General features: G+C 42.5%; 1 protein-coding gene across 3 annotated transcripts in view; it reads left to right on the forward strand.

The window, feature by feature from the left end:
* The first annotated feature begins 4,211 nt into the window (after nt 1-4,211).
* KIF2A (kinesin family member 2A) overlaps nt 4,212-18,543 on the forward strand; it is a 60,592-nt gene continuing 46,260 nt past the window's right edge. For 2 of the 3 annotated variants that reach the window (XM_075019785.1, XM_075019786.1), the window contains exon 1: nt 4,215-4,400. In XM_075019785.1, the coding sequence (XP_074875886.1) occupies nt 4,337-4,400 (64 nt within the window). In that variant the 5' untranslated portion in view covers nt 4,215-4,336. Of the gene's footprint in view, nt 4,401-18,543 lie in introns of all 3 variants that reach the window. The other variant, XM_075019788.1, reaches the window with a different exon arrangement.

An 18,543-nucleotide genomic window follows, 5' to 3' on the forward strand; every position in this document is an offset into this window, starting at 1 on the left:
TTTGTTGAAAATTGAAGAATTCCTGCTAACAGCTGAAAAACAAATGGTGCATGATCATTTCCCACTATTTTTGACATCTTACTAATTCAAAAGCAGCCAAAGTTTTGAACTGAATGCCAAAGCCTCAGTAATTGTATTATTTGTCTGTATTGTCAAGAACACCATGTACTGATATATAAAAGTAGACACATACTGTTCTGGAAATTTTGCAAACATTATTTTAGAAAGCTCAAATATACTTTCTAAAAAATGGTCAGAGAAAGTCTATGTTAGTGGGCCAATAAAGTGGAATACTCTATATAATAAAATTTTCCAGCACCTCAATTAAATAATGTATAGCAAAATTTTGGACTTTAAAGCTTTGTTCTTCTGCTTAATGCTGGATTGAACATGTATTGTTAACTGAAGCTATGAAAAAAGACATATGTTTAGAATATTAGGTAAGAAAGACCTGATACTCAGGAGTACAGTTTTAAGTGGTTTTTCTTCAAAAAAGCAACACTTGCTTAAAAAAACCCCAAACTATTACAGAACTTTATTTGCATAAGAAAACTTCCTATAATACTTTGCCATATTTTAAAAATATTTGAATTTATTTACTGCTACTGCTGTTTATTTTCTAGACACACACAAGTGATTTTCTGGCCTTTGCTGACTTGCTCTATGAAAGCCTCCATGTGTGCTTTATGACAGTAACAAAAATCTCTGTTCTCACAGAGCATACAACAAAATAATAATTTGCGGTCTTATTTTCATGAGTCAACTTCAAATTCATATTTAAAGTTTAGAACAGTCTTAAACAATTTTCTGTACTAAGGCCTAAGTATTTCAGAGACTTCAGGATTAATTCCAGACTGATATGTATTCTTTTTTAGAGTAGCACCTGATTTTGTAAATACTTACAATTGTGTACATGTTTCTAAGATATACCCTCTTTACCTCAGTGGGATGGTTTGTGTGTAAAAGTAATCACCTATTCCTGCAACAACAGGACTCAAATATTTTTTCCAGAAAATTAATATATAATTCACCTCTCAAATTTTTCAGTTTAACCTTTGTGGAATAGACAGAGCAAATAGTATGAAAAATAATTTACCATTTCTTATTTAACTATTTCAAATGAGATGCTTTTCAATTACTCTGCACCTAATCTTAGAATCTGATTGTTTTTATTTTTACATTGCATAAAAACATGAGAAAAGATTTAATCAAATTGATCATAAATATAACAGTTAAACAGAGACCAAGCAATGGCTATCCAAGTCTATCGTGGGTAATTCTCTAAAACAAAGCTGAACTCTAAAAGGTATGTCTATGCAGAAGAATTTGTGTAAAAAGAATATTACAAAACATTCAGTTCAAGTCATTGAAATGCCATGGAATTATAGTGGGTAGAAGAAACTTTTTTTTTAAATTCAAAGCTAGTCCCTGCCTAACACTTATGTAAGTCTAAAACATTTGTTGCATTTTGGTTTTATTTCAAAAACATCTGTAAGTTAAAAAGAGGATATCTTTAATTCTGTTATAATTAGAAGAGGCCTTCTTAAAAGCACTGGACTCTTCATGGTATTTCTTGCATAAGATCTTTTTCAAAGAGATATTTCTTCCTAGTGCTTGTCAGTAGTCTAAATTAAATGGGCAGTGACTAAGCTAAAAAGCCAAAGTAGTTTTGCTGGACATATCTTGATACTTGTAATATTGTAATTCCACCATAACCATAGTAAGCAATGCCTTCCACGAATAACATGATTCAGAGCTAAATTTCTCATGTCAAAAACGAAGGTGGGCAAGGATAAGAGAGTAAGACCCAGTTTTTGAAAGCATTAAACATTCACTCTGTTAATTTTTCCTTAACACTTCATCAAAAGGGTGATTTATACCAGTTAGAGCCAATACAAGTGCAACCAAGTTGTGCAAGATGGTTGTTGCATTTAACTTTCTGTCAGTTCCTCTTCTGGCTCTTTTGTGTGTATGTATATAGAATCTTAGAATGGTTTGGGTTGGAAGGGAGCTTAAAGATCATCAAGTTCCAACCCCCCTGCCATGGGCAGGGACATCTCTCACTAGACCAGGCCGCTCAAAGCCCCATCCAACCTAGCCTTGAACAATTCCAGGGATGGGGCATCCGTTGCGGCAACCTGTTCCAGTGTCGCACCACCCTTATCATAAAACACTTAGAATCATAGAATCATTTTAAGATCATTGAGTCCAACTGTCAACCATGCCCAATAAACCATGTCTCAAAGTGCTTTGTCTACTCCCTTTTTGAACACCTCCAGGGATGGTGACTCCACCACTTCCCTGGGCAGCCTGTTCCAATGCCTGACAACCCTTTCAGTAAAGAAATTTTTCCTAATACCCAATCTAAACCTCCCCTGCTGCAACTTGAGGCCTTTTCCTCTCGTCCTCACCAGCTCCAGGCCCCTCACCAGCTTTGTTGACCTTCTTTCTTATTTCTAATCTAAACCTACCCTCTATCAGTATAAAACCATTACCCCTTGTCCTATCACTACAGGCGCTACTAAAAAGTCTGTCCCATCTTTCTTGTAGGCCCCCTTTAAGTACTGGAAGGCTGCCCTAAGTTCTCCCCAGAGCCTTCTGTTCTCCAGGCTGAACAACCCCAACTCTCTCAGCCTGTCCTCACAGGAGAGGTGTTCCATCCCTCCAATCATTTTTGTGGCCCTCCTCTGGACCCACTCCAACAGGTCCATGTCTTTCCTGTACTGAGGACCCCAGAGCTGGATGCAGTACTGCAGGTGGGGTCTCACCAGGGTGGAGTAGAGGAGCAGAATCACCTCCCTCGACTGCTGGCCATGCTTCTTTCGATGCAGCCCAGGACACGATTGGCTTTCTGGGCTGTGAGTGCACATTGCTGGTGTCCAGTTTTTCACCCACCAGTGCCCCCAAGTCCTTCTTTGCAGGGCTGGTCTTTCTCTCTCCCTGCCCCCCCCCCCCCCCCCCCCGGAGGAATTGAGAGCCATAACTTCTTGACTCTGAATGGCCGTTTTCATACTGATTTCAGTATGAAACTGACAGCGGAGGCAGGGAGAGGACATGAGGCAAGGAGGGGGACAGGCTGGCTGGGAGGGCGCAGCTTTCGGGGGGTGGCACGGTGTTGACAACCTGTCATTACGTATTACCCTTTGAAGCATGGATTGGGGGATTATTTTTAATAGACTGGCTTTGCTGGGCAAGAAGAGGCTGCGTGTTTAGGGTATTTATTGTGATGCCGCTCAAAGTGACCAGGAAGCCACGCAGGAAGGACAATATTAAACTGGTGGTGGCTTCACCATGTCAGGAACTGCCCTTGGAGGAGAAACCCAAGGGACAGTCCTTAATGAAGCTGCTTGCCTGAGGTACAGGAGTCATTATAGGGAAATGAGGAGCACAAAGTGTATGTTGGTTTTTATTTAGGCCATATAAAGGAATGGGGCAGCCACGAGGCAAAGATGGATGGATGCTGTGCGTTGCCAGTGTGGCCCTCCTCGGACCCAAGAGCTGCCGGCAAGTTGGGGAGCGCGAAGATTGCTTCTAAGCTGCTCTACTTGGCACAGAGGAGCCGTATGAGCAGACAGGAGGTAGATAAAGCTATTACATTAAAACTTCAGAGCAGCTCAGTCACCATCTGGTGCCGAACAGGCGCGCGTGTGCGTTTCCAGGCCGGGGAGATGTCCGCGAGGCAAAGGCTCGCACAGGCGGCCTGCGGCTGGGACGAGCCTCTCCCGGCCCGCGGAGGCGGCACGGCGGCCAGGAGCAGGGCCTTCCCGCGGGCCGCCGGCCCCAGGGCAGCGGGGGCGCCCATCTTGTGCCCGTCCAGCCGCGGCGCCGCGAAGGGCGGCTGGGAGGGAACAGCTGCGGCGCCGGGGGGGGGACGACGGGGGGGGCGAAGGGCGAGGCGGGGCGGGGCGAGTCGGGCCTCCCGAAGGCCGGGGGGTAAGAACACCGAGCGCCCCCGTGACGTGGGACCCCCCCGGGCCCCCTTCCACCGAGGCAGTAGGGGGTGGAGGAGGAGGGGAGGAGGAGGAGGAGAGCGCGGGCGGCTGACGAAGGCCGCGGCGGCGCCTCCCCCGTGAGCCCGTCCTGCTGTGACGCCACGGCTCAGCCGCGCAGGCGCGCCAGCGCCCAGCGCCTGTTGTATCCGGCCGGCGCCTTTTCTCTCTTCCCCCTCCTCCCTCTCCCCGTCCGTCCCTCCCTCCCCGCCTCCCTCCCTCCCTGCCCGAGCCGCCGCGGTCGGTGCCGCCGCTGCCAGCGCAGCTGTGCGCGCCCTCCCCTCCCTCCCCTCCCCGCCGCCCGTGCACCCGGCCGGCAGCGACCTCCGCGGCTGCCCCATGACGCGATGGCAGCGGCCAACTTCGGCAAGATCCAGATAGGGATCTACGTGGAGATCAAGCGCAGCGATGGTCAGTGGGGCAGGGGCGGCGGCAGGGGCCGGCCCGGCGGGGGAGCGGCCGCAGACCCCGGCCGGGCGCCGCCGCCGCCTCGGCGCGGGGGAGGGGGTGGGGCGGGGAGGGGGCTGCTCGCGGGGCCCATTGTGTGCGCGGGGCCGGGGAGTGGCCGGGCCTGGCGCGCGCTGCGGTTGTCAGGGGAGCGCTCGCGCTTGGCGGCGCAGGGCGGTTGCGCGGGGCGCGAGCGGCGGCGGCGGCCGCTGGGGACGGGGAGGCTGCGGCAGGGCGGGGAGGGACGGGCGGCGGCGGGGTGGGGTGGGGGGTGGGGGGGGCTGAGCGGGGGGGAGCGGGCGTGGGGGTGGGGAGGGGGAAAGGGGAGAGGTGGCTGTGGAGGGGGGCGGTGGGGGGATGCTGGGGGGAGGGGGCGCGGCTGGGGAGGAGAGCCCGGGGAGGTGGGGGGGGGAGCGGGGGGATGAGGTGATGGAGGGACGAGAGGCCTTTAACGTCAAGAAACAACTTCTCGTTCGCTCTGGTGTACCAGCGGTGCTCTGAAAAAACGGCACAACAGTGTGCCCCGACGGAAACGCTTGATGTTACTATTTCGGACGTTCTTTATGATTAAAATGTGAGAAGAGCGCTTGCTATTTATGCCCACGAGATCTTACTTCTCCGTTGCGCATCCGGTGTGTCTCATCCTGCCCAGCATCTCCGGGCTGAGGGATGTGTGGTGCTGTCTAGAGATACGCGTGAATAAAGGAGGCGCGTGTGACGACAGGTTTAGGGTGCTCACTCTTCGTATTCGTCTGGTAGGAAAAAACCGAAGTGGGAAGTTCACTGGCTGAATCAATCGCAGGTCACTCCTGACTTCAGCTCTTTAATTTGAGTGGGGATATGTCATCTGTTCTTGGTCTCTGTGAGGTCTCTGAAGCCTGCTAAACCAGGGTGGGGTTTTGCTGGGATTTTCTGGAAAGTCTTTTTTTTTTTTTTTTTTTCCTTTTTTTTTCTCTGGGGTTCAGGAGCTTGCTAAAGAATAAGCAGATGTTTCTAAGGGAAGAAGGATCTGGAGGTCAAAGCACTGAAGTTAGCTTGGTTTTGTCATGGGTCAGGAAACAAGCAGCTGATGAGCTTTATGCAGCTTGTCTTTCTTGTGTCCCATACTGCAGTTCAACCCTGCAATAAAATAATGGTCGGTGTTGGCTGGACACTGTATTATACCTCACCCCTCAATTTGTGCTTAATGGCTTGTGTGTCTCTTGAAGAATCTGATAGGTCTGGCAGTTATTTGCATAACTCCTGCAGATCTCTGTCTCAGGTTTCAGAAAACCTCACTGTAGCAACTTGTAAAACTGTTTTTCTGAGGTCTGTGTGAACTTCTAATAAACGTTATTGTTTGGTTTGTATGCCTTCAGAAAATAAGGCATGAGAATGCTTTGCTGCTTTCCCCTCCCTCCCCCCGCAGGGTTCTGCTCACTTCTAATGTCAGAAGTGAGGACAGTAACTCTTGAACCTAACAATACTTACTTTCATTACTGTTAATGGTTCACATATATTGCTGTATTGCTTACACATGTGATGCAGCACATTAAATATATGACACATCAGAAATATACCACGGGGATGCCTTCACAGCAGTTGCTCAGACTATAGGGTTTTGAGCACTTGTGTTAACTTGGTCCCTGTGTGAGCAACCAGACTGCAGTGTCATACCAGAGTTAGTGGGTCCTGGTTATTGTGAGGTTTGCTTGTTTGTCATTGGGACTGGAGGAGGAGGTCTCCCCATTCTGGCTCTGGCTGTTGCAGCTTTGTGTCATTCTCTTCCCATTAAGCTGTAGGAGAAACTGTCCTAGGTATGTGGAAGGGAGCATTTTGAGAAAGATACCAAAGGACAGCCAGCGCTAGATTTCATTGCCTTTCAGAAGGTAGGTTTCCAACCTGAGCTGTGGTTGCACTGGCAGTCAAAATTGATCTAGCTGCTCCTAACAAGGGGAGGGTCTTGCTTGCCTGTGCCTCTGTCAGCTGTGTTGTTCCTACAAACTCTCCCATCCATCATCTCCCAATGATTTTTTTTTTTCTTCTGATGATTTAATAAGTTAATGGATGATTGGATTCACTAAACACAAGAGGAGACTTTTGGATATGCTAGTTTTCTACTCGATTTGTGAGTTCCAATAGCTCACAGAGGGATCTGTGACCCCAGCAGTATTGGTGTGTAAGAAATGCATGGCCAGGGTGAAGTGGAAGTCTTCACATATGATCTTCTGGTTCAGTAACAGGGAGCTACCTGGATCTGCTCTACCCAGAACGGAGTCCTAGGTAGAATCAGGGCTGGGTATCATACCATCTACCCTTGACTGAAAGCACAATTAAAACCGTTGAAGCAACTTTTGGAGAAAGTGGAGAAAGCAGTGTTGGTCTGGGTTTTTTTTTGCATGTTGTCTTGTCTGTAGGGGGTCCTTTTTTAAAATGAAATACTATTTTGAGAGGTATGTACAGTAGTTCTTCAAAGTTTCCTTATTTACCTGTTTATTTTCTGAATTCGGAGAAGGATAAAGTGTTATTTTGTTGATGGGGTCATTTGAAAAAGTATGCATTTTTTCCCATCAGTCCACCAGTTATGTTAAAAGCTTTTCTGACTACAGAGTTTTATTCATTCCAGATAACTCTGTTTTTCTTTAAATAAAAAGAAAACCTAACAGAAGAGCATTTTTTTGGTTAAACATCAATGTTACAAGTCATACTTGTTCACTACAACAAAATTGCAAAGACATGCAGAACACAATAAATGTGAGAATGAGACCAGAACATTCTGGAAAGAAAAGTTACATAGTCTGTCATTTTGACAAGTTCTATTTAGGCTTCAAGTGTTTCATGAGAGTTTTCTTACAGGACTGAATAGAAAATAGATGTTGTACAAACGAAAGGCATTGTTAGAAATCATGGCCAAAAACACATGAAAACCAGTGTTTGGATAAACCCCAAGATTTTCAAGGACTGGCGCTGCAGAGCTGCTTGCTGTGTATCTGTTTTTTCTCAGTGGGTAAACATTGGTATAAATGTTGTCTACAGTTGTGGATAATATTTCCAGTTATAATTAGAATAACTAGTTATGTTCATGTAAGAGCATACTAAGTGGTCAGCTCATTTGGGTTTTTATAATAATTTGTGATACTGAAATTTACTGTTTATTTCAGTGTAAATTATGTGTGTTGCTTGAAATACACCTTGGTAATCTGTCTTGGAAACAGGAAGGAACTCCTTCATTTTAGGTTGCGAATTGCTAAGAATGGAATGCATTTTCAATTTTGAAAAACGTGCCTTATGACACAGAAGCTTGGGGAAGTGCAGAGGGAGCCAGAGGGTACCCGCGAGACCTGCTGGAGTGCTCCTGTCCAGAAGATGCTCCTTGTTGAGGTCTAAATATGGGCATTTGTGTGTTGAAAAATTCCCTTTACTCAAATAATAATAGCCCACTGCTTTACATGTGAATTTATACCCATATCTGCACTTCTTGTGCATTATCCCATTAATGATGACAAAGACCTATATAACTACTTGGAGAAAGATCATCTCACATTTTTTTCCCCATAAATTCAGTCTTTTGCTGAAATAGGATAAATCTCTTATGCCCTGCAGCGCTTTAGTAGGCTGATTGGTGTTTTTCCTTTACTTTTTCAGTCCAATTGTGTTCTGTCCATTTCCTCCTCAGGCTGTTCCTATTCTCTCTGTCTTTGCAGGTCTGAAATACTACTTAGAAAGACAGAGAAATTAATTATATATTTGCTCATTTTGAAAGTGGGGGAGGGGAATACAATTCTGATCTCACTGTGTCAGAAATAATGTAACAGGCATGAGGAGAAAGGACATTCTTGTAATGGGAAGAGTGACTGAAGATTTGACTGAGCTTCCCGGAAAGGAAAAAATGCTGAATTTTTAGCTGTTAACTATCAAATGGCGTAAAAAAGAAAGATCATGAGTTTGTGCCCATTTTTTCGTAATACAAGAACAGGAGAACTGTCAGTGTTTGAAAGACACAACTTAAAACTGATAAAGGAGAGTAGACTAGGTACAGTTATCATGTGGAGCTTGTTACCAGAGGAGATGGAGGCTAGAAGCATAGCAGAATTTTAAGAAGAATGGTAGGAATATCCAGTTTTACACTAAAAATTAAAAAAATACAACAGCAACACTAAAAGGTAGTTTCTGTTCTTCCTGAGTCTGTAGTTTAAATAATCTCTAACTGACGGGAGGTAGGAAGAAATCTTGCCTGTGGCTGTGTTATTTTTAATTGCCTACTTAAGAATTTTCTTCACTTGTCTCTGAAGCAGCTGGAACTGGTCATGGTCAAAGATAATCCATCTAGTCGAAAAACCTACTGGCAGCTCCTCTCCTTAGGCTTGCCAAAACATCATGGTAACTGTTTCACCTTCAAACACAAATGAGACTAAATTTTTGTAACGGTCAGGGCTGTAATTTTTTTCTTTAACACCCAACTTCTGTGCAATTGACGTTTTTCAGAGTTGAGAGGCCTGTAGCATCTTCTGTCTTCTGGGTGATCCTGTACGATGATCTTGATCTTTACGTACAACTCCCAATAGCAACAATGATTTTATAGCAGGATAGGAGGTATAATGACGCTATAAAAATTCTGTGCAGGTTTGGGTAGTAACCCTATTTTACAAGCTCTCAAGGATAGATTTAAACGGTAATGTGCTTTTACCCTTTCCTTTGGTGACATACATCTATTTGTTCCCTGTGATTAAGACTTTTTTGTTACCACATTTAAATCATTTGACTCAATTACCTAATCCTTGTGTAAGCCATATGGACACAATGTGTCTTTGTCCTTCCATAGTGGCCAGATCACAAGTAGGGTTTCAAGTCTGCTGTTGCTGGTCGAGCTAATGGGTCCATCATTTAGGCTTACTTATCTGGTGTAGATTTTCATATTGTTACATCCAGAGCTTCTGGGCATTGTTCCTACAAAAGTGTTGACCAGGAAGATGTGTTAAATTTTGTGTCCTTTTTGAAATCACTTTTTAAGCATTCAGCTTTTGTTACCCTGTAAGTGGATTTTCACTGTAACTCACAGATTCTCAGATATTTATGTAGGCCTTCTGTGTTTTGTATAAACAGCTTTTGAATAATCTTTAGAGAATCTTCTCATCTTTGTTCCCTAAGTGTGTTTAATACAGCATTACATGCTGGCAATAATGTCTTTAGAGCTAAACGTGGCTACTAGGATTACACAGCTTGTATTGCATGTTTTTTCCTGTCTAATCATGTTGTGGGGGAATCTATCCTTTGTTTCTGTTTGATAGGTAAAGTTACTGCTCTTTCCACCCACTCTGTGATGGCCTGTTGCCTGGCCCAGTTTTACTTGTCTTTTCTTCTGATGGCTTTATGAACTGAAGACTTCGCTGGGCTGCTGTGGCACCAAGCACAGCTTCCCACCTTGTTGAGGTGGGAAGAGATGATAAGTCATTGGGAAGAGGTCATGCCTGAATGAAGAGTAATGTCATTGCAGAAATATCTCTTTCTGTTTGCTCTAGAAGATAAATTAGCCTTTTGAGTTCTTTTAATACACCCACTTACCATAGTACAATATAGAGAAATGTGTATGAAGTATTTGCCGGGTGAGCTCCTTTCCTGGAGCACAAAATCTGTAGCATATTTGTTGGCTTGACCTGTGGAATGTGCCACTGTAATTTTTTTTGTGCTTGAGGAATAAGTAACAGAATGGGGTAAAGTCGCTTCATTGCTTTGTTCTTGTTTTAGTTCTTCCTTTCTAACTGTTTACTGCTTATATCATAAAGTGTGATTTTATTTTTTTTTTAAAAAAAACTTTTTTCCCATTCCCAAATCTTATTGTTTGTTATCTTGTCTTCCTTACCATACTGTATGACTAGACTCAGTATCAGGAAGAGAATGCTATGGTCAGCCCATGGTAAACACTAAAATGTGGTGTTCACTGTAGTTGTTCACAGTAGGTTTAGTCCATCGAGGAAAACAATTCAATAACTTTTGATACATTAAAGGTTTATGTTAATTTTTCAGAGTTAAGTTAAATTACTAATGTAGTACAAAAAGTAAGATATGGAAGTCCACAGTAAGGACTACCAAGCAGTCTTGACTTTGTCCAGTAGTGAGAATGTGTTGTAAACAAAATACATAGTCAAGCATTATGGTGTTTGTAATTTAAAATTGAAGAGTTTTGAAGAAGACATTGGCTTTTAATAGTCAGTTTCTCATTATGCCTCTGTAGCATAGTTAAAATTATTTGGAAACGTAGATACTTTCAGTGTGTATTTCCAGATGCAGGGTAGAAGGTTTTTATGGAGCTGTAATATGTTCTTTGTTTTATCTGTTTGTCTATTTCAAAAACACGAACAAGCTTTCAGGTATATGAACAATTCTTTTTGCTTGCTTGAAAGCTTAGGTATGCTTTCCTAATTACCACTTGTGTATTTTCAGAAGTCTTTCTATGTTTTTGAAGGGAATAGTTAACAGTAATTTTTTAAAATTTGCTTGCAATTGTATATTCCAAACCTCTGGCTTTTATTGTGACTTGGTATTTGGGGTTTTATTTAAATTGTTCTCAACGCTGAACTGAACATAGATACTAAAACAAATGTTCCTAGCTGTATTGTTTGGATCAATTTTTCCTGGGTTTTGGTAGAGACTTCTATACTTACATAGGACTGTTAAGACGCTTATCATAATTAAGTTAGCTACTGTTAATTTTGACTATTAGTGTGATTCCACAGCTGTTTAAGATGTTTAATTCTGTGCTGCTTTTGCCTGTCCACTGCATTGGTGTTAGTTTGTAGTTAGATGTGTTGTAGGGAAGTCAGGGAGGGAGAGCAGGGAACTAAAACTGTGGTGGTAATCCAGGTGTAGATTGTCTTAAACCGCTGTTTGCTGTATCCTCAAACCTGTTCATATTGTGTATGTACAGGCACATGTGCTCTTCCTTCTTTTTCTGTCCTTGTTCCTTTACTTAAAATGTTCACAATTTTATATTGCTGTTTGAGTAGTATTTTTAAATTTTCACTCAAAAAATTAAAAAGCCTTTAGTTTCCTATAGTGTTCCCAATATAGAGATAGACAGGTGATAGACATGATTTTCTTCCACCTTTGTCCTCTATAGTAAGTGTTTAGCTGAGACAGTACTGACTGTGTCTAATACCCTGGAAATGCATTTTGTTCATGTCCTCAGAAGGTATTTTGGTATATATTGGTATATATTGCCATTTCCTTTCTAAAAAGTGTTCTGTGGAATTAGTTTTGCTGTCTTTGAATTTGGTCATTGCTAAATCTGTAAAACAAGATTTTACATCTGTTAGACAAAAGGTAATAAAGCAGTATGAAAAATTACATTAGAATTACCTTTCCTGGAAAAGAGAATGATTTTATCAGGCTTATGCTTATTATTTTTTTTTTTAATGTTTGTAGTGCAATGAATCATTTACATGAGCAGAACATGCCTGGAAGACTTTTGATAAGTCTACTATTACAGTCTAAATTCAGTTGATTCATGTTGCTAGGAACCCAAGTTAATTTTAGAATTGCTTAGTTAAAAGGAGTAGGCAGAGGTTCTGGAAGATAACTGTAAAACTATGTGTCTAACCAAAACTTTAAGTGACATTTAAAAAAATGTGCATTATCAGTTAGATTTAGTAATTAAGCCACTTGATCAGTTATTTATTTTTTTTCTTTCTTTGTTTTTGGGTTGGTTTGTTTGGGGTTTTTGTTTTTTTTGGAATGGAATCTTGTGTAACAACACTGAGTCTGATCTTATATTTGACTCTTGAGAAAGAAGAATGAGGGACTTTGCTGCTTAAAGGCTTAAATGTGGTAGTAGTGTTTTTTATTTTGCTTTATTCAAATAATATGCTTTCAGTGTAGCTTATTGGTTTTACCTAGTGGCAGTTCTGATTGCATCAGGCATAAGCTGCTTTTAAGTTTCCCAGACTTGTAAAGGGAACAGTTTGCTGCATTCCTTGCCACTTCTGCAACACTGACACTGTAAAACTAACTGTCCAGTCCCAAGCAGTAACAAAGTGACTTCAGAAAACTTGCAGATAACAACAAACCTTTTACTTTGGTTTCATTTTTATGAGTGGGTGGTCATGCTGTTCACCTACAGGAATGTTACTTGCTTTCAAGTTACCAGTAATGCTATTTGTTTTGGGTTTATGTGGTGGGGTTTTGGTAGTGGGGGAGGGGCTGGAGGGTGGCTCTTGTGAGAAGCTGCTCAAAGCTTCCCTGGATCCAAGTCAGACCAAGGCTGAGCCCATCAGTGACAGTGGTAGCACCTCTGGGAGAACAGATTTAAGAGGGGAATCTGCAGGGTGGGAGGAGAATGGAATGTGAGAGAAACCCCTCTGCAGACAGCAAGGTCAGTGAAGAAGGAGGGAGAGGAGGGGATGCCCCTGCAGCCCGTGGTGAGACGTCAGGCTGTCCCCCCCCAGCCCATGGAGGGGAGTGGGGGAGCAGATGCCCACCTGCAGCCCGGGGACAAGCCCACGCCAGAGCAGGGGGATGCCCCCAAAGATGGCCGTGACTCTATGGGAAAGCCCGCGCTGGAGCAGTCTGTGCCTGAAGGACTGCAGCCCATGGAAAGGACCCACGCTGGAGCAGTTCATGGAGAACTGCAGCCTGTGGGAAGGACCCACATTGGAGAAGTTTGTGAAGGACTGTCTTCTGTGGGAGGAACCCCACGCTGGAGCAGGGAAAGAGTGAGGAGTCCTCTCCCTGGGGAGGAAGGAGCGGCAGATACAACGTGTGATGGACTGACCACAACCCCCATTCCCCATCCCCCTGTGCTGCTGGGAGGGGGAGGAGGTAGAGAAAATTGGGAGTGGAGTTGAGCCTGGGAAAGAGGGCGGGGTGGGGGAAAGGTGTTTTAAGATTTGGTTTTACCTCCCATTATCCTGTTTTGATTTTAGTGATAGTAAATGACATTGATTTTGGTTTTTTCCCCAAGTTGAGTCTGGTTTTCACCCGAGACCATAACTGGTGAGTGATCCCTCCCTGTCCTTGTCTCAACCCATGAGCTTTTCCTTATATTTTCTCCTCATCCCACCGAGGGGGGACATGTGAGCAAGTGGCTTCATGGTGTTTAGCTGCTGGCTGGGCTTAAACTGTGACACTATTGAAGCTTTGTCAAGTGCAAGTTTGAGTTTCTCATGGCTCCCATCAGGCACTGGCAGCTCTGTGTAATCCCAGGTATCAGAAGTGTAAGTATTTTCAGTCTCTTCTTTTACTTACAGCATAGTATGTTAAGAGTTGCCTTCAATGGGTGAACACACTGTGTGAGTGAAGGGTGGTGGAGCATGGGCTTTGTTTAAAACTTTCTCTTTGGAAGCAAGGTGTGTAGTATACTTGTGCCCTTGCTGAGTTTGGCTCTAGAATTTTTGTTGCACAGTGCTGTGCATTTTGCAGTCACTAAAATGTCTTACTTTCCCCTTGTGGCTGAACTACATAAGGAGTTTGAAGTGTATTTCCAACTGATCTATAAAAGTATTTGCTACAGAAGCAGGCATGCATAATGATGTGTTGATGAGGATCTCTGGCTCTAGAAAGAGGGCAGTGGAAATGAATTCAGTTTGAAAAGCACATGCATGCTTAAATTTTGGAACACTCTAAGTTTCTGATTCAATTTTGAGTTATGTTTGCATGTTCTTCTATACTTTTATGAATTGAAGTTCCCAGTTAATTTTGACGTTTTAATAGGATAGGAATTCAGGTGGTGATAAATGAGGGGAATATAAATCACAACCTGATGATTTTTAAGTTACAGCAAGCTTTCTTCAAACACAGAGAAGACTTAAAATATTACTTAAACTTTTCTTGTTGGTTTGAGCTTTTAGAACCTACCTAAGATAAGGGAAAAATACAGGCTTTAAACTTGTACGAGAATAAAGGCTTCTGACTTCTAACAAGGAGCAACAGTTGGTAGCTCTGTAATAAATTAAGTAATGGTAAATATTCTTACTAAAGGTAATACTGTAAAGTAAGGGAAATGAAAAAAACCCCACCGAAACAACAAAACACTATTTGACACTGTAGGTCATGAAAGGCAAATGGTACCATTTGAAAACATCTACAGAAGGTGCTGGTAGAAATTTTCTGTGTCATGTGGGCAGCTATTGTTTCTAGGCAGCTATTGTCAGCTTCAAAGAAAGTAGAGGAAATAATGAAAAGGAGGTCTCTGACATTTATTCAAGGAAAAAGCAAAATGAGAAAGGGGGAAGGGAGAGAGAATACTGGCCAAGTCATTTCAATCTTTTGGCAGAGGGTATTCACCACACTGTTTGAATCCACCACAGTCTTAAATCCTGTTGCTAAAAAAATTTAAGCAACTACTAAACCCCAGTGCTGTTTGAAAGAGATACTTGACTGAATCAATTTTGCTCCTACATACCATAACTATATTGAAATGTATACTGAACACAGAGGACTTTGATCTGCAAAAGTATATAACAAAGTATTGTAGAGAGGAACTTTCAGAAGCAGTTTTAAAAGATTTTAAAGAAGCTGCCTGCAAGATTGTCCTGAAGGACTCCAGGGAACTGCTGAATAAATATGCAAAAAGATGTCAAATTCTGTTCAGTTTTACAAAACTAAAAAAAAATCTATATAAGAAGACATTGAACTATTCCTGCAACTTGTTTACAAGTTGTCAACTCATAGGAAAGATGTGAATGTCATTACTAGGAAATGAATGAAAACCTTCACTTATGCAGTGGCAGTAAAAGAAAAATGTGGTAGAGGACAGAAAATACTATCATGGCATACATTAACGTCTTGTTCTCATTTGAATAAAGTTTGCAGCTCTGATGGCTTAATCTTCTTTAAATCCGAGAACTGGAGGGGGTTCATGTGGGCCATGAAAAGGACCATCACTGGAAAACCTTGCAGGAATTTTGAAAATGGATAGATTATTGTTGTTTTGATTTGAGCTTTTTATACACTTTGGACGGGAGATTGATATGTGAATATATGACAAAATGAAGATTACTTTATGGAAAGCAAACAAAAACTTTTTTCCCCTCTCTATAAGACTTTTACAGAAAATCAAGTACCCCAGTGGATCAGACTAATGGTTCATCTAGCCTAACAGCGGTAGGAGAGGTTATTTAGGGAAAGCAGGTCAGCCTTGCCACTGTCTGAAGTCTTTGTCTTCCCCCAGCATCCAGAATTATATCTGAGATATTAAAAGTATGGGTCTGCCTAGTCCTATTAAATATCCATTTATGGACCTATTGTCTGTGAATTTATTGAATTCACTTCTGACCCAACTTACACTGTCTGCCTTCACAACCTCTTGTGGAAGCAAGATTGGGAAGTTCCCTGCTTGTTGTATAGAAAAGTACATTACTACTTTTATCTGCCTGAAAGTGATATGCCTTAAGAGACTGCTTCCAGCTTCAGTGTTGCAGGATTTGGTGGATAACAGTTTCTGCTCATTTTGTCCTTTTATGGTTGTAAAGCACAACCAAATCCACCTGCAGTATTTTCCTCAAAAGTGAGCAGTCTTACCCACCTTAATATCTTCATTCCCTTCTTCATCTTCTTAGTTGTCTTTCTCTTTACCCCCTCTAATTCTGCTACATCTTTTTTGAGGTGTGAAGACTAGTGCCACAGTACTTGAGGTGTGGGTGTACCAAAGTTTTATTTATAGTTTGAAAATGACACTTGCTTTTATATTTTACTGGCTTTTTTTTGTTGTTGCAGCTGCATGTTGAGTTGATGTTTTTAGGGAACTGTAAGTGTTAGCTTAAGGATCTCTTACTTGACTTGTAACTTCTAGTTCCAGTTTCCGCATTCTGTACCTGTAATATAGATTATTTTTCTCTGGGTGCATTATCTTTCTTTTGTCTAAGTTTAAGATCATCTGCCACCTTTTTGTGTACTCCCTTATTTTTAGAGGCCCTTTTGAAGTCATGGCATCTGACTACTCAAAAAGCTGTCTTGCCAAAGGATCAGATCCCAGATTCGGTGTAATTCAGAGTGTAACAGAACACCAGGCTGGAAGGTGATGTGTAAGTTTCTAGCTAATGATCTGAAAGGCCTATATCATAAATGAGAACAGTGCTTCACTTTCCTAGTGCCCTTCTTCATTAGCATGTCTTTGTATGTAATCTTCCTGTACAGAGGATTAGAGTATTTCACGGTTTGGACTGTTCTGATTGTGAATTTATCTTGCACCTCATTTTAGTCTAGCGTCCCCGTACCATGAGCATTCTCACTGCACATGTGCTAGCTCACTCTTCCAGGCTTTTATCTGGAGTGAACCAGATGACCTGCCTCCTACAGAGAACCTAAAATTCCTTGACTGGTTCTTGAGGAGAGACCTGAACTGCATTATTTTGGCTATCACTGCTCAGACGGTCCTTCTGCATTTTAGTAAGCATCACACTTTCATATTCTTGTGCGTGTCTCTGGGCATGCAGTTCATGCTCTAAAAACATCATAGTGGGAGGCTGCAATGTGGTTTTCTCACTTTTGCGTAGGTTAAGGTGAATAACCATAAAAAAAAATTTAAGAGGTCTTAGGGCTCTAGGCTTGCAACTTGGGACCACAGGGATGCACCTGTAGAAGGATTTCAGTTCAGATCAAAAATGGACTTTGGACGTGTCTTCTGCTCATCCCTTATGTCCTTGTGCTTTGCTTTAGTTTGCTTTGAAAGTGGCCTCAGAGCGCACTAAATTCCTTTAGGATGAAATTTAGCTGGAGAGTACACTCCAGATATGTACACGATACTGTCCAACAAGGGGTATTCAGTCTGTGGCACTGACCCCCACCAGTCCCCTCCAAAATATGGGGTATGAATGTCTGATCCCCAGCACCACCTGCTTTGCTCTGCAGATCTGCTCCTGTCGCAGTATGCTACTTCCTACCATAGGCATAACTGAGGGACTGGGGTTGAGCACTAAGTGCTGTAGTTGTGAGCAATGTGCTATGAAAGGTGCTGTCTCAGGGTTGTTGTGTACATGAACCCACCTGTACCAGTTGTCTTAGGGTTTCTGTACATGGTGTGGTCTGGAAAAAACGCATGATGGTGATCTTCAGGACTTGAGGTTTTTCTATTACAACTTTGTACTGCTTGCTGCTTGGGAATCAGAAGGTTTGTCATGGGTTATGCCATGTTTCAGTAACAGCACGACACAATCGAACTTGACAGCAAGTGATAGATCCTGTGATCTGTCACACATAGTTGCCTTCCCTTCCCATCAAAAAAAGAAAGACTGTTGCCATACCCCAACCACAAAACCAGCATAACTGAATAAGAGTATTTTAGGTCATGGAGCAGTTAGCCGTCACATTAACATTGATTTCGGAAGTGATTACAGCTCATCCTGCTTGATTTTGCACTAAAACAAGGGGAAAAGTTACAAATCTAATAAAAGCATTCTAGGAATTTAAAGTGCCTCCACTAAAATTAGTAGTGAACAGTGGAGGACAGATGTTGAAGTGCTTCTAGTCTCTGTGTCCCAAACTAGAGTCCTAGAGGTGAAGCCGGTAAATGCGGCACTGAATCCTGGAGCTGCGCGTGGGCTGAGCTGACCTGAGCTTGGCCCTGCTGGGGCGTCAGTATGGAAGAGGCTTTGTACAGCATTACCGGTATTGACCCCTTATGAAGGTCAGCCATGAGTTTCTCTGAATTTCAGTAAAATGTTTCATAGAGTATGAAAAATGAGTCAGATGAAGTTTAATACAAGAATGGTATTGTATTTAAGACAGGTGATGATAGTGTACCTGGTAATGTCTACTTAATAGTGTGCCTTCTGCAACCAGTTTTGGGACTGGCTGGCTGTTTTTTCCCATCCATTACAGTTATTCATTCCTGGTCATAACACAGAAAGTAACATTGTTTTTGGGAAACTTCATTACTATACTAGACTGGGCGTATCATCTCTGTGGAGATGTGTATCATGCAGGAAGACTAGGAAGTACAGAATGAAACAATTGGGGTAAAACATGGCACAAAGTAAATGTGCTTTTGCTATAGATTGGGAGATCATAAACTGTAAATGGCAGGAGAAAAACCTTGATATTCTAGTTAATCACAAAATAAGCGTGGACTACCAGGGTGAAGTGACATGGGGAAAAGTGAGTGCAGTTTCAGAATTACTGTTACTTGGCAGTGAGT

This window comes from Buteo buteo, chromosome Z, assembly GCF_964188355.1.
Source record: "Buteo buteo chromosome Z, bButBut1.hap1.1, whole genome shotgun sequence".
In the NCBI taxonomy this organism is placed as follows: Eukaryota; Metazoa; Chordata; class Aves; order Accipitriformes; family Accipitridae; genus Buteo; species Buteo buteo.